We start from the raw sequence: 12,532 nt of genomic DNA, 5'->3' as shown, positions 1-12,532 counted from the left end.
TTGGATGGAGCAGAAGTTGAGCTTTGAACTGTATTTGCAGTTCTTTTAGCAATAGAGATGAGGGTTCGGTTCATTGCTAATTGATTGATTGGTGCTCCGCCCCGTTGCTTCTTCCCATGCAACAAACGACAACGATACCTTGCTTTCTTCGAGTCCCAATAACTCCCAGAAGAAGATCTCCGAATTTGAGTTGTTGGGCCTAGTCCTCAGTGCTCTAAACTTATGGGCCATCACAACTTTCGATTGGGCTTGACAGGCATAGGCCTAGTTCTTAAGACAACCTTCTGCATTAGTATACTATTCAGGTTCACTAATAAACAGGCTCTGGTGCATCTCAATCCGAGGTGAGTTCTCGGTTCTCAGTTCTCGGTAGCCTCTGTCTCTCTTTCCCACTCAATAACTTCTCCTTGTGATTTGCTATAGTTTCTCATCGTTTGATTCTTAGTACCTATAACTGCTTCGGTGATATAAATATCAGGTATTGGTGATTAAATTCGATTTGCTTTTGCTAGCCCTCATAGAATGTTTACTGGAGACATTGAACTGGTGTGATTCACTCAATTGAATATTATGCCTTTTTTGCCCTTTTCATTTATTAAAAAAAATTATGAAATTGATAACTGTACTACCCACAGCTTTTCCAATTGAATTTGTAATATGTAACTTGTAATCCTTCGCTTTACTTTCTCATCTATATCTTTGTATGATTATTTCCGCTTTCCATTTGAAAAAAAGGAAAATGGTGAGAAGTTTTTTCTTTTTTCTTTTTTGGGGAGGATGAGGTTATAAATTTGTAGATTTGATATTGATAGTGAGAGGTTGCTGTTATTGTGAGAAAGGATTTCCTATTTTTATTTTGTACTTTTGATTTTGATATAGAAAATGTCATTAGTTTCCTATGATTTTACAGTTTAGGTGCTTGGAAAATATATTGCTAGAATGTGTTAAAAGGAGCTGATCTTTTTTTGTGCCAAAGATTTTAAGGCTGAAGTAAATTGATATCAGTTGCTTTTTCAATGAAACAAAAATCATTTAAATGATTTTCAGTTTTACAGAATAAAAAGCCAAAAAAATGTAGTGTCCTTAATATGTAATACATTTTTTTAAGTGGGTACTGATGAAATGTTAAAAAATGAGTATACAAGTCACATTTGGTTTGCTTTGAAAATGCAAATGTAATGCCCTAAAATATGATTCCATTTCTTGTTAAGGCCTGTACCTACAAACTTCAGATCTTTGGTTCTTAGGTTGAGTGGTTTCTTAATATGATATCAAAATCAAACCCTTCCAAACAAAAAGTTCCAGAGTCTAAATCATGGTCGCGTTCATTTATTAATTAAAAATTTCAGCACAAGGTATGATGTGCTTGTTCACACTTCAAGTGCAATGAGTATTCGTGTGAGGCGTGCTGTGGGTGTTAGAGATATGGAGCCTTACCTATAAGTTTGAAGTTTGAAGTTTGAACTTTTAGGTTGAGTGGTTTTTTGACAAAGTAAATCCAACATACTGTTAGATTGTACACATGGTCTTCTCTTATTTATATTTTAATCTGATGTCACACACACAATTTCCATATGTTGTGCTTGCAATTGCAATTTTAAATTTCGCATTAGAATTTAGTTTTTCTTCTTTTTCATTTCTTCTGTTTTCAATTTGCATAAACTTTTAGAGGATCAAGTTTCTCTTTCAAATTTCCAGTTAGATTTTCTCTGTCCTGGTATTGGAATTCCATTTAGTTGGCTAATTTTTTCTTACGCAGTAGCCTCACTCATATGGATGCAGATATGCTTTTTTGATGTATGTTTGTTGGCTTGGTTCCCATCTTAATTTGTTATCCTCTTCAAAGGCTTCTATCTACATGTTGTGTGCTTGTCAAACAAAGAATGCACTTTTTACCTTGATTAGATATTCTAAAGGGAGAAAAATGGGGCAGAGGAAATAAACTATATGCTGACATTTTTATAAATCAGCTGGAGGGTTTCATCTATTGGCTTCTAAATATTCATAATTCAGTACTTTGTAACAATTGACAATAGATTCTTAAAAATTTTCTGTTTTTGATAATGTGAAGAATGATTAGGTGATATTTGTTTTCTCTAAGCCTTTGAATGCCATTGACGATTGTTGCTATTTTCAATCACTTCCCTGCTAGCTCCACCCTGCTCCCTTTTCCTTTTATGTGCATATGTATCATCTCAGTCTTTCAGTTTTTGTCATTGTAGTGCAACTTTATTTTACTCATATTATGACATAGCTAAGGTGTATTAGTGGGTGATACAGGTGCAAAGTTGCAAATCATGAATGCGTTCAAGGCGTTCAAAGCCCAAGTCCCAATTGCATGGAGTCCTAACTTATACATAACCTTGGTGAGGGGCATTCCAGGAACTAGGAGACTTCACAGACGTACCTTAGAGGCATTGCGTCTTCACAAATGCAACCGTACCGTCATGCGATGGAATACTCCCACTGTTAGGGGAATGCTTCAACAGGTTTTAGTATGAGCTGAATACAATTCTTTAATTCTATGTATGTTATACTCTATGGTCATTGTCTTGAATATACATTTGTATTTTTTCTCTGCAGGTAAAGAGATTAGTTGTGATTGAGACAGAAGAGATGTACAAGGCCCGCAAACAAAATGAAGCAAACCATCAAGCTCTAGGTGCCCCATTGGTTGTGAACCACTCACCTGCGTACACAAGCAATTCTTCCTAGAGCATGCATCTGTTTTATATTGTTCTTTAGAGTTCAGCTTCTGTTTCTTTAGTGTTCTACTGTTGCTTATGTGATCTTTTTTTTTTCTTTTTTTGTAGTGTATTTTCTGAAGTACAGCTGATTTAATGAACTGAATTTTAAAAGTTTTTTTTAGTTCACATAAAGGATACAGTTCTATATGAACTTTTTGGCGTGGTCATTCCAAATATATTTTGGAAGTTCTCAAGTAGCAATATTAGAATCGTAATAGACAATTTGTGCTGGTATAGAGAATTCTGTTTTGATAAACGATTGGTATTTGGATATACAGGTCTGAAAATTGCTTCTTTAAATTGTTTAATGGTGTTCACAACATTGCATCATAAATTTCACTGATTTCAATGAGTATGAAAATTAAAAGATTAATTTTAACACTGGTCACCAAAGCAATCATTGAAATACTTTGTGGTTATCGAATTTCAGTTGTTTACAATAAAATTACTTATATATATATTTTTTTTTAATGAGGTCGCTTTGGCCATATTAGAAACTTAATGTGGCATCCAATTAGATGGAGAAGAAACTTTAGGTGGACAGGAGAAATTTAATGACCACAAAGTGACTCTCTGATAATTTGAGTGACCATTAGTGAAAACTAATCCTAAATTTGAATGATTAAAATAACAGAGCAATTAACAAGTGTTAAGCACATCTATTGATTTCGTGTCTCTATTGGCACTGAAGGGAAAATATACATTTTCCTTTGGTTTATATAAAAGAGAGGGGACTTGAACTTAGGTTTTTCTCAATCTGAGAAATGCATCAGTCACCGGTTGTAAGACGGACTGTATACTGGTATCTCACTGAAAACATAAGGAAAAGAAAAAAGGTAAACGATCCTAGCGCTGCAAGCAACAGATAGAAGTTATTTAACCTTTCCTTGTTCATGCTGCTCCCGAGCCATGTCTTCTTAGTCACTTTGTCAACCGGTGACACCAAGAAGCTACTAACAAAGAAAACCCTTAGAAAGTGTGCTTAGGAAAAGCCCTGTGCTCGTTGATTTCATCCTTTCAAGTTTTAAGTTGTCCAACGTAAACAAAAGCTTCCCCAGCACCCATAGGGAAGAATTGGGGGACTAGCCAGACAGCACTTGTCAGGGAATTATGTCGAACAGCAATTTCCTTCTTCTCCTTCTCAATAACAGCAGCAGCCACCATTGCAATTACTGAGACATTGGACTTGATTCCACCACCTCGAAGTGCAATAGTTTACGGTGCTGCATATAGCAGGGCCGATTGCCTGCAATTGGCTTCAATACACTGATGATGCTGTCTCCCTTCGTCGTCATACGGTGGAGATCTCATTGCTAGAGAAGGTTGTAGCCAGTGTTAATAGAGTTGCTCCCTGGTGCAGATAAAAAGGGTTAATGCAAATACCTCAAGCCTCAGTTGTAGAAAAATACACCTGATTTTTGGTGTGTCAACTAGAGGTACCATAAAAGGTTAGGGGATCAATTATTCAGACCCTTTCATCTCCCTCCCTGAATCGAAGTTCAGCAAGAATTTTCTAAGCTGATATTGTATACCAAAATGCATAAGGGGTGACTGAACTAACCTAAATAAACATAAACAAGGTGACATTTTATCTTCTTTATCAGTGAAATATAATTCAACGATTTTCGAAAATGAAGGGCTGGATTGCTTCATCAACTATGTATGCAAATTTTGGTTCAGAGATTAGCACGGCAATTATGTATGCAAACATTGCAACCATTTTGCAACCAAATGAAATCAGTTGCTACTAGTAATTAATTTTATAACTAATTTGTGATTTTTATTTTTTTTAGTAAAATAGTTAAATTTTAAAAATTTAACAACGGATCTAAAAAGCAACCGATTAATTGTTAAATCGATTGTTAATCAATGTTAAAAAAACTTGAAATCAACGAGAGCCTAAGAGGAGCTCGCTATCCATTGCCTCTCCCTCCCTCCATTTCTCTCCTCCATGAAGTTGCAATCAAGTTCCATGGCTTCAAGTTCTTCGCGGTCTGATTACTGATTTACAGGTTCTATTTTATTTTATTTTGGGTTGCATGTCTAAAGTTGGGGATTTTGTTTCTTTCTTGTATTCTGGATTTTGAATTTAACACACTATATTCATCAAAATATTGTGGTTAATTTTGTCAAACAATGCAAAAGGAGCAGCTCTAATTTATGAAAAAAAAGTAATCGATAGGTATTGAAACAGCTACTAATTATCTTTATCGGCTGCATTCAATAGTTAAATCATTCAATCGAACATCCCTCAAAAGAATATATAATTTGACTGTAAATTGCATTGTAAGTTATCTTTATAATTGCTATTGTAACTTTCTACAGAAAAGCTTCTACAAATAACTATTATCAGATTTTTTTTTTTTAAAAAAATTTAAAACCTTTTGGTGCTCATAGCCCTAAACAATCATATAATGGAAAGTGACCATTCTTCATATTGTGTTTCAGATTGTGTTTAGATTTATAGATTTAAAACTATGAATTTAGATTTGGATAAAATATTTTATTTGGAAAGTTTTAAAAAATATAAATTTTAATTATTATAAAGACTTAAAAAAAGGTAAAGATTTCAAATAATAATATTATCTATATTATTTGAAATTTAAAATTAATCTAAAAAATATTTTTTTTATTAGATACTTGTTTCCATTTTAAATTTAAATTTTAAAATTTTTTATTATTTAAAAATATAATTTTTAAATTTCTAAATTTTAAATTTTAAACAAATATTTAAAATTCAATTTTCAAATTAAATACACGAGTACGCAACATCAATTTCATTCCTTTTTGTTCTTACTGCTTGTGATTTGTGAGCTTGGAGATTTGAATTCCCTAAAATTTTGGCCAGTTGGACATATATAGCCATGTCATGTGGGGCCTAAGAGGAATTCTGGACCGTCCGATTCATAACAGCACAATGAGTGAACCATGTGCCACTGCTAACTGGTAGACAGTTGACATTTGATTCATTCAGCCACAAATTCATCAGCAAACGGTACTTTGATAATGGAGTTAATTGGAGAGTCCTTTTTTTTTTTTTTTTAGAATTTTTGCAAATAATTAAGTCTTATTTTAAACTATTTAAAAATGCATTCCATAAATTCCTCATAATATATTTAAATTTGAAATTATTTAGAAATTCTAAAACTGAAGTAATAATCTGAATGATTTACTATAATATAATATTAAAATTAAAATTATAAAAAATGGCAAAAAATTTTAAATTTGGAAACTTCTAATTTAAAAAAAAATTAATCATATTGTTTTATATGGTATGATTTTTATTATTAACATACTTAGAAAGATGATATGGTATATGATGATTTAATAATATTTTCTTATTTGATTAGATAATATGATATGATAAAATAAATTTAGAGATTATTAAAATACTCTTTAAACTTATTTTGTCAATTTTATAGTAAAATTAATTTCATTTGAAAATGAATTTAATATTAAAATTCATTTATAAATAAAATTATTTATTTGATATATTTTATATATTAAATATAAAATTTATTTCAAAATGAAATAAATTTTGTGTTTGTAATAAATAAAATAAAATAAAATGATATATAATAAGAGGATAATTTTATCACTTGAAATATATATGATTTTAAATTTGAAATTCATTTATAAATTTTATCAATTTTGATTAAATTTAGTTTAGTTACAATAAATTTTATGAAATTAATTATTAAGAGTTCAAAATAAATTTTCATTTAAATAAAATACTAAAATTTTATATTTATAAATGAATTCTACAAAATTTTTGTAATTTATTTATTTCAAACACTACTTTTATTACTATTTTAAATATATAAATAATTTAAAAATATTTATTTAAATAAAATATTAATTTATAAATAATAATATTATAATAATAATTAAAGAAACATTTTATTTTTTTAATTAATCATTAAATATACATTATAAATATAACATTAAAGTTATATAATTAGAATTTTATATATTGTGTAGAGATAAAATAAAAAAAAATTCTAAACCTTATCAAATCATCGGTTAAACCATCATTTTATAACTCCAAACTATTATTTTTTAGAAATAATCTTTCCAAAGATATAAAGTAACCATACCAATATAATGTGAAATCATCTTAAAACATGACCCAAACATAGTGTTAGAGACGCAGGAATTAAGCTTTAAGCAATCCAAAATGCAATTATTTTCATACCCATATATCTCGAGCAATAATTGATTCTTAATTTTAGTCTTTTTATTTCCTTCAATAAAAGAATTTTGGCTTTACATTTTTGAATTACTTCAGTTTTTTAAGCTAAGCTTACATGATCATGATTCATGATGCCGCTTATGGTTTTTTAATTCTATGTTTACCTTTTCCCAAGACAATTCCAAATACAAATTAATATATATATATATATATATATTTTTTTTTTTTTTTTTTTTTTTTTAAGCCTACCAATTAAAAAGTCAAATCTCATCATGTTTTGATAATTTTATTTAATTTTTTAATTTTATCAACACGATTAAAATTTTAAAATGTATAAAAATTTTATTCAAATTTTAAAAATTTAATTCAAATTTTAAAAATTTATTGTAATTTTATCAAATTTTGTTTGACATATTTTTTTACTTTATTTTGTGACTAATTCAATCTTGTCAGTATCATCAATTACTTTTTAATTTCATTTTATTATTTATGGCATATTAAAATTTTTATTCATTTAATTAAATTGTATAATTTTAATCACGCATTCTTTACTCTCACTATCACCAAATCTGACCACTATCTACTGCTCGGTGGTTGTTAATACATTATGTATTTATAGCTTTCACTTTATATTAATTTTTATTATTTTTTTTGTTATTTTAGTTATTTTTTTAAATATTTTTTTAGAGTAATTAATTTAATTTTTATTTTCTCTTATTTAATTAATTTTTATTATTTTTATGCAATGATTGAGTAAAAAAGCTTTTCAATGGTAAAAAATGTGAGAAAAAGAAACATTGAAGTTGGAATGAGCTTTCCAAGCAGTAAATATCACGCCCTAGTCATGGGAATTGAAAAATCTCACAACCAAACCATGAGAAGAGGAATTTTGTTAAGAAAAACAGAGGCAGTAGATCTCACAGCCTGTCTGGGAGAGTTAGGCTAGCACACAGCTTGTCTTGGAGATGAAAGGGGGTGCGCAGGTAGGCTGGGAGATGTCTTTTTTATCCTATTTTCACCCAATCGGCTCCTGACACCTAGGGGAAGGATAAGAAAGAGTCAAAATTTGATACGAGAAGGATTTTTTTTATCTGAAAGAAAGGAGAACGTCCCTTAGCCTTTCAAAACACCCAATTTCTCACCACTGTTGCTGGAAATGAAGGATATTTAAGAAGAGAGATTTGGGAGCTTGAAAGAGGATATCCATTCACATAATTAGAGTTTTATTTTCTTTCCTCTTATTATCTTAATTTTTATTTTGCTATTCTATTGTTAGATCATATCATGACTGGCAAAATCTTTTAATTAGGGATTTTGACGTAGCTTAACTTAATATTAATTTCAAAATTTTGATTTAATTTTCTTTACTTGGCCTTTAGTTGTTATATTATTTTTAATACTATTGAGCATATTTAAAGGTGTGCATTATTCTATTATAACTGAATAACTGAATCGAACTGATGAAATTTAATTATTTTACAAGAATAAATTTGGTTCAATTTAATTTTTGATTAGTAATAATAAAATTTTTAGTTTTTAATTATCAGTTCGGTTACTTTTGATTTAGTAATCGAACTACCTGAAATAATCGAATTTCAATTAATTAATATATTAATTATAATTTTATTAATATTATATTATTTATAATTATTATTTTTATAATTTTATAATAATATTTAACTTTTAATTATTATCTTATTAATATTAAATCATATTTATTATTTTTATAAATAAAAAAGAATATGAATATATTTTTATTAATATTTTATTAATAATATAAAATATATATTTTATATTTTTTAGTTAATTCGGTTATAACCCATAACCCGATCGAATATTTTTTATTTCAATTAATTTTATTTTTTTTAACTCCGCCTAAGTAGTTTAGCTTGGTCCAAAGCAAAGGAGGAGGGTTGCTGACAAAAATTTTGTCACACCCTATGATATGGATTCAAATGATATAAACGTTGGGCGTACTCTACTAACGACGCGCTACATGTAGTGATAAATATGCAAGGGTGTAGGGTGTTCAGCCATGGTGTGGTGTTAAGTGAGCAAGGGTTCCCACATCATGGACGGGTGTGGGTAAAGAAGTTAGTCCATATAGTAGAACAAATAGTGGAACAGAACACAAGATAGATATAGAAAATAATAGAAGATATCATAGAAGGAGACCAATTAGGAAGGAGCGATAGGAGGAGGATCGGGGTTGGTACTTGGAATGTTGGATCACTTACAGAAAATTAATGGAGCTTGTGGATACCTTGGAAAGGAGAATGGTGAATATTGCTTGCATTCAGAGACTAAATGGGTAGGAGAGAAAAGTAAGGAAGTGGGTAATTCAGTACAAACCGTGGTTTCTAAAGGAGAGAAATAAGAACTGAGTGGGTATAATCATACATTGAAAGACGCAGAGTAAATGTGAAAAGAGTAGGAGATAGAATTATACTAGTAAAGCTAGTACTAGAAGGAGAAACAATAAATATAGTTAGTGCTTATGCCCCACAAATAGGACTAGACAGTGAGAGTAAACAAAGGTTTTAGAAAGATATGGATGATTTAATGCAAAGCATACCGAATGAAGAGAATGTTTTCATTGGTGGAGATTTGAATGGACATGTAGGAAGTGATAGGCAAGGTTATGAGAATGTTCATGGAGGTTTTAGTTTTGGCAGCCAAAATGAGGAGGGAAAAAACATCCTGGATTTTGCTATGGCATACGACCTAATACTAGCAAATACCTACTTTATAAAAAGAGAGTCACATTTAGTTACTTTCAAAAGTGGGCAACATAGAAGCCAAATCGACTTCCTCTTAACCAGGAAGACAAATAGAGCTCTACGCAATGATTGCAAGATCATTCCAAGAGAAGCTTTAACAAGTCAACATCGGTTGGTGGTCTTGGATGTCAAGTTTAGGAATAATTCAAGTAAGGTAAGAAGAAATAGTGTAGCTCGAACAAAGTAGTGAGAGTTCAAAGGAGTAATGCAAGTGAAGTTCAAAAATGAGCTTCTCGAGTCCAAAGTATGGAAGATGGATATGGAGGCCAATGATATGTGCATACGGATGGCATCAAAGATTAGAGAAGTAGCTATAAAAGTACTTGGTGAGTCGAAGGAAATGGACCACCCTCAAAAGAGAGATCGTGGTGGAATGAGGAAGTACAAAAGGCAGTGAAGAGAAAAAGGGAATGGTATAAGAAATTACCTAAATGTGATAATAATGAGGCATATGAACAAGACAAGATAGCAAAGAAAGAGGCAAAAAAGGCAGTTAGTCAAGCAAGAGCACAGGCCTTTGAAAAGTTATATGAGAAACTTGGAACTAAAGAAGGGGAGAAAGATATTTATAGATTAGCAAGGAGTAGAGAAAGAAAATGTCAAGATCTCAATCAAGTTAGGTGCATTAAGGATAAAGAAGGAAAAGTGTTGGTGAAAGATGAGGACATTAAAGAAAGATGGAGAAATTATTTTAATGATCTCTTTAATAATAGTCAAAATGGTAATAGCGTGAATATAGATTATAGAACAATAGAAAAGAATGTAAATTATACTAGAAGGATTCGATCTTTAGAAGTAAAGGAAGCACTTAAGAGAATGAAAGTGGGTAAAGCGACCCGATGAAATACCAATTGAAGTGTGGAAGTATTTGGGAGATATGGGAGTGGCATGGTTAACTAAATTATTTAATAAGATTCTAAACTCAAAGAAAATGCCGGATGAATGGAGGAAGAGTATTTTAGTACCTATTTTTAAAAATAAGGGAGACATACAGAGTTGCTCAAACTATAGGGGAATTAAACTTATGAGCCATACTATGAAGTTGTGGGAGAGAGTTGTGGAGCATCGACTACGTCATGATACTTCTATCTCTCTCAATCAATTTGGTTTCATGCCCTATTGCTCAACTATGGAAGCGATCTTTCTCATTAGAAGCTTGATGGAGAAATATAGAGATGTGAAGAAAGATCTACACATGGTTTTTATTGATTTGGAGAAGGCTTATGATAGTGTTCCAAGAGAGATCTTATGGAATGTGTTAGAACAAAAGAGGGTATCTATTAGGTACATACAAGTATTGAAAGATATGTATGAAGGAGCAACTACTATTATGCGGGGAGGGGACACAAGTGATTTTCCGATCTCAATTGGATTACACCAAGGATCACCATAAGCCCTTACCTTTACATTAGTTTTAGATGAAAACATATACAAGAGAGTATTCCTTGGTGCATGATGTTTGCGGATGATATTGTTCTGATAGATGAGACACGAGAAGGAGTCAATAGGAAGCTAGAACTTTGGAGAAGTACTCTAGAGTCAAAGGGTTTTAAGCTAAGTAGAATGAAGACAGAATACATGCATTGCAAGTTCGGTGAAGGCCAAACGGTGATAGGGAAGGAGTTAGTTTGAATGGGGTGGTACTGTCCCAAAGTAATCACTTTAAATATCTAGGCTCAGTCCTTCAAGTAGATGGGGGATGTGAGGAGGATGTTAGTCATAGGATTAAAGCCGGATGGTTGAAGTGGAGACGTACACGGAGTTTTATGTGATCGTAAGATTCCCAATAAATTAAAAGGAAAATTTTATGTTATATGGTAGTGAGTGTTGGGCACTGAAAGAGTCGTATGCATCTAAGATAAGAGTTGCAGAGATGAGAATGTTAAGGTGGATGAGTGGTCATACTAGACTAGATAAAGTCCGTAATGAGAGTATCAGAGAAAAGGTAGGAGTGGTGCCAATTGAAGATAAGTTGAGAGAAGGGAGATTGAGGTGGTTTGGTCATGTGAAGCGTAGACATACGGAGGCTCCAGTTAGACAAGTAGAGCACATTAGGTTAGAGGATAGAAAGAAAAAAAGGGGTAGACCTAAATTAACTTGGAGGAAAGTAGTACAACATGACTTAGAAGCATTACACATTTCTGAGGATTTAACCCAAAATCGTTCAGAGTGGAAAAAGCGAATCCATATAGCCGACCCCAAATTTTTGGGATAAAGGCTTAGTTGAGTTGAGTTGAGTTGTAATTTTATTTTTTTTTTATTTCAGTTCAACTTTAATAATTTGGTTAGTTGAAAATTCGGTTCGATTAACCGAATACTCACTCCTATGTATATTGACCAAATACTTAAATAATGTCCTAGATTTATAATTTATGATTGGAAAATAAGATAATGAATTTGATTTTATAGTAACTATAACAGATTTTTAACTGATAGTGGGAACTAAGATTAATCAATAGAGTTTTTGGATAATAGTCTTAGATTTTAATTGATAGAATATCTTTCTTAGAAAATAGAGGTTAATTCATTAATTAAAAGATTTGATGATACTAAGAAATGATTATTAAATATCTTTAATTATTAACCTTTGTAAGAGTAATTAAATTTGATTATTAGACAAAATTAATTTTGATTAATTATTTGGTCATGTGAAGCCAATATCCCAAGCAACTTTTTTCTAATTTTTTAACCCTAAAGTTTTTATTGCCCTTGTTATCTAATTTTCAATTATAGTTAATTTCATTTTTTTTAAAATTTTAATTTCTTAAATTTAATTTGTTTTGACCGTCTAAATATTAATAAAATTGACATCA

At 30.7% G+C, this 12,532-nt stretch overlaps 1 protein-coding gene across 2 annotated transcripts; it reads left to right on the top strand.

The window, feature by feature from the left end:
• The first annotated feature begins 215 nt into the window (after positions 1-215).
• LOC110650673 (uncharacterized) lies at positions 216-3,047 on the top strand. Of its 2 annotated transcripts, none has more exons than XM_021805771.2 (3): positions 216-344; positions 2,281-2,489; positions 2,584-3,047. In XM_021805771.2, exons 2-3 carry the CDS (start codon positions 2,298-2,300, stop codon positions 2,713-2,715), a joined length of 324 nt encoding a protein of 107 aa, XP_021661463.2. In that variant the 5' UTR covers positions 216-344; positions 2,281-2,297; the 3' UTR covers positions 2,716-3,047. The 2 variants fall into 2 exon arrangements, with proteins under 2 accessions (XP_021661463.2, XP_021661467.2); XM_021805775.2 differs by having other exon boundaries at positions 333-478.
• The last annotated feature ends 9,485 nt before the right edge of the window (positions 3,048-12,532 follow it).

This window comes from Hevea brasiliensis, chromosome 7 (genome assembly GCF_030052815.1).
Source record: "Hevea brasiliensis isolate MT/VB/25A 57/8 chromosome 7, ASM3005281v1, whole genome shotgun sequence".
Classification (NCBI taxonomy): Eukaryota; Viridiplantae; Streptophyta; class Magnoliopsida; order Malpighiales; family Euphorbiaceae; genus Hevea; species Hevea brasiliensis.
Note: the sequence above shows the minus strand (reverse complement) of the source record. Positions and strands in the feature narration are given on the sequence as shown.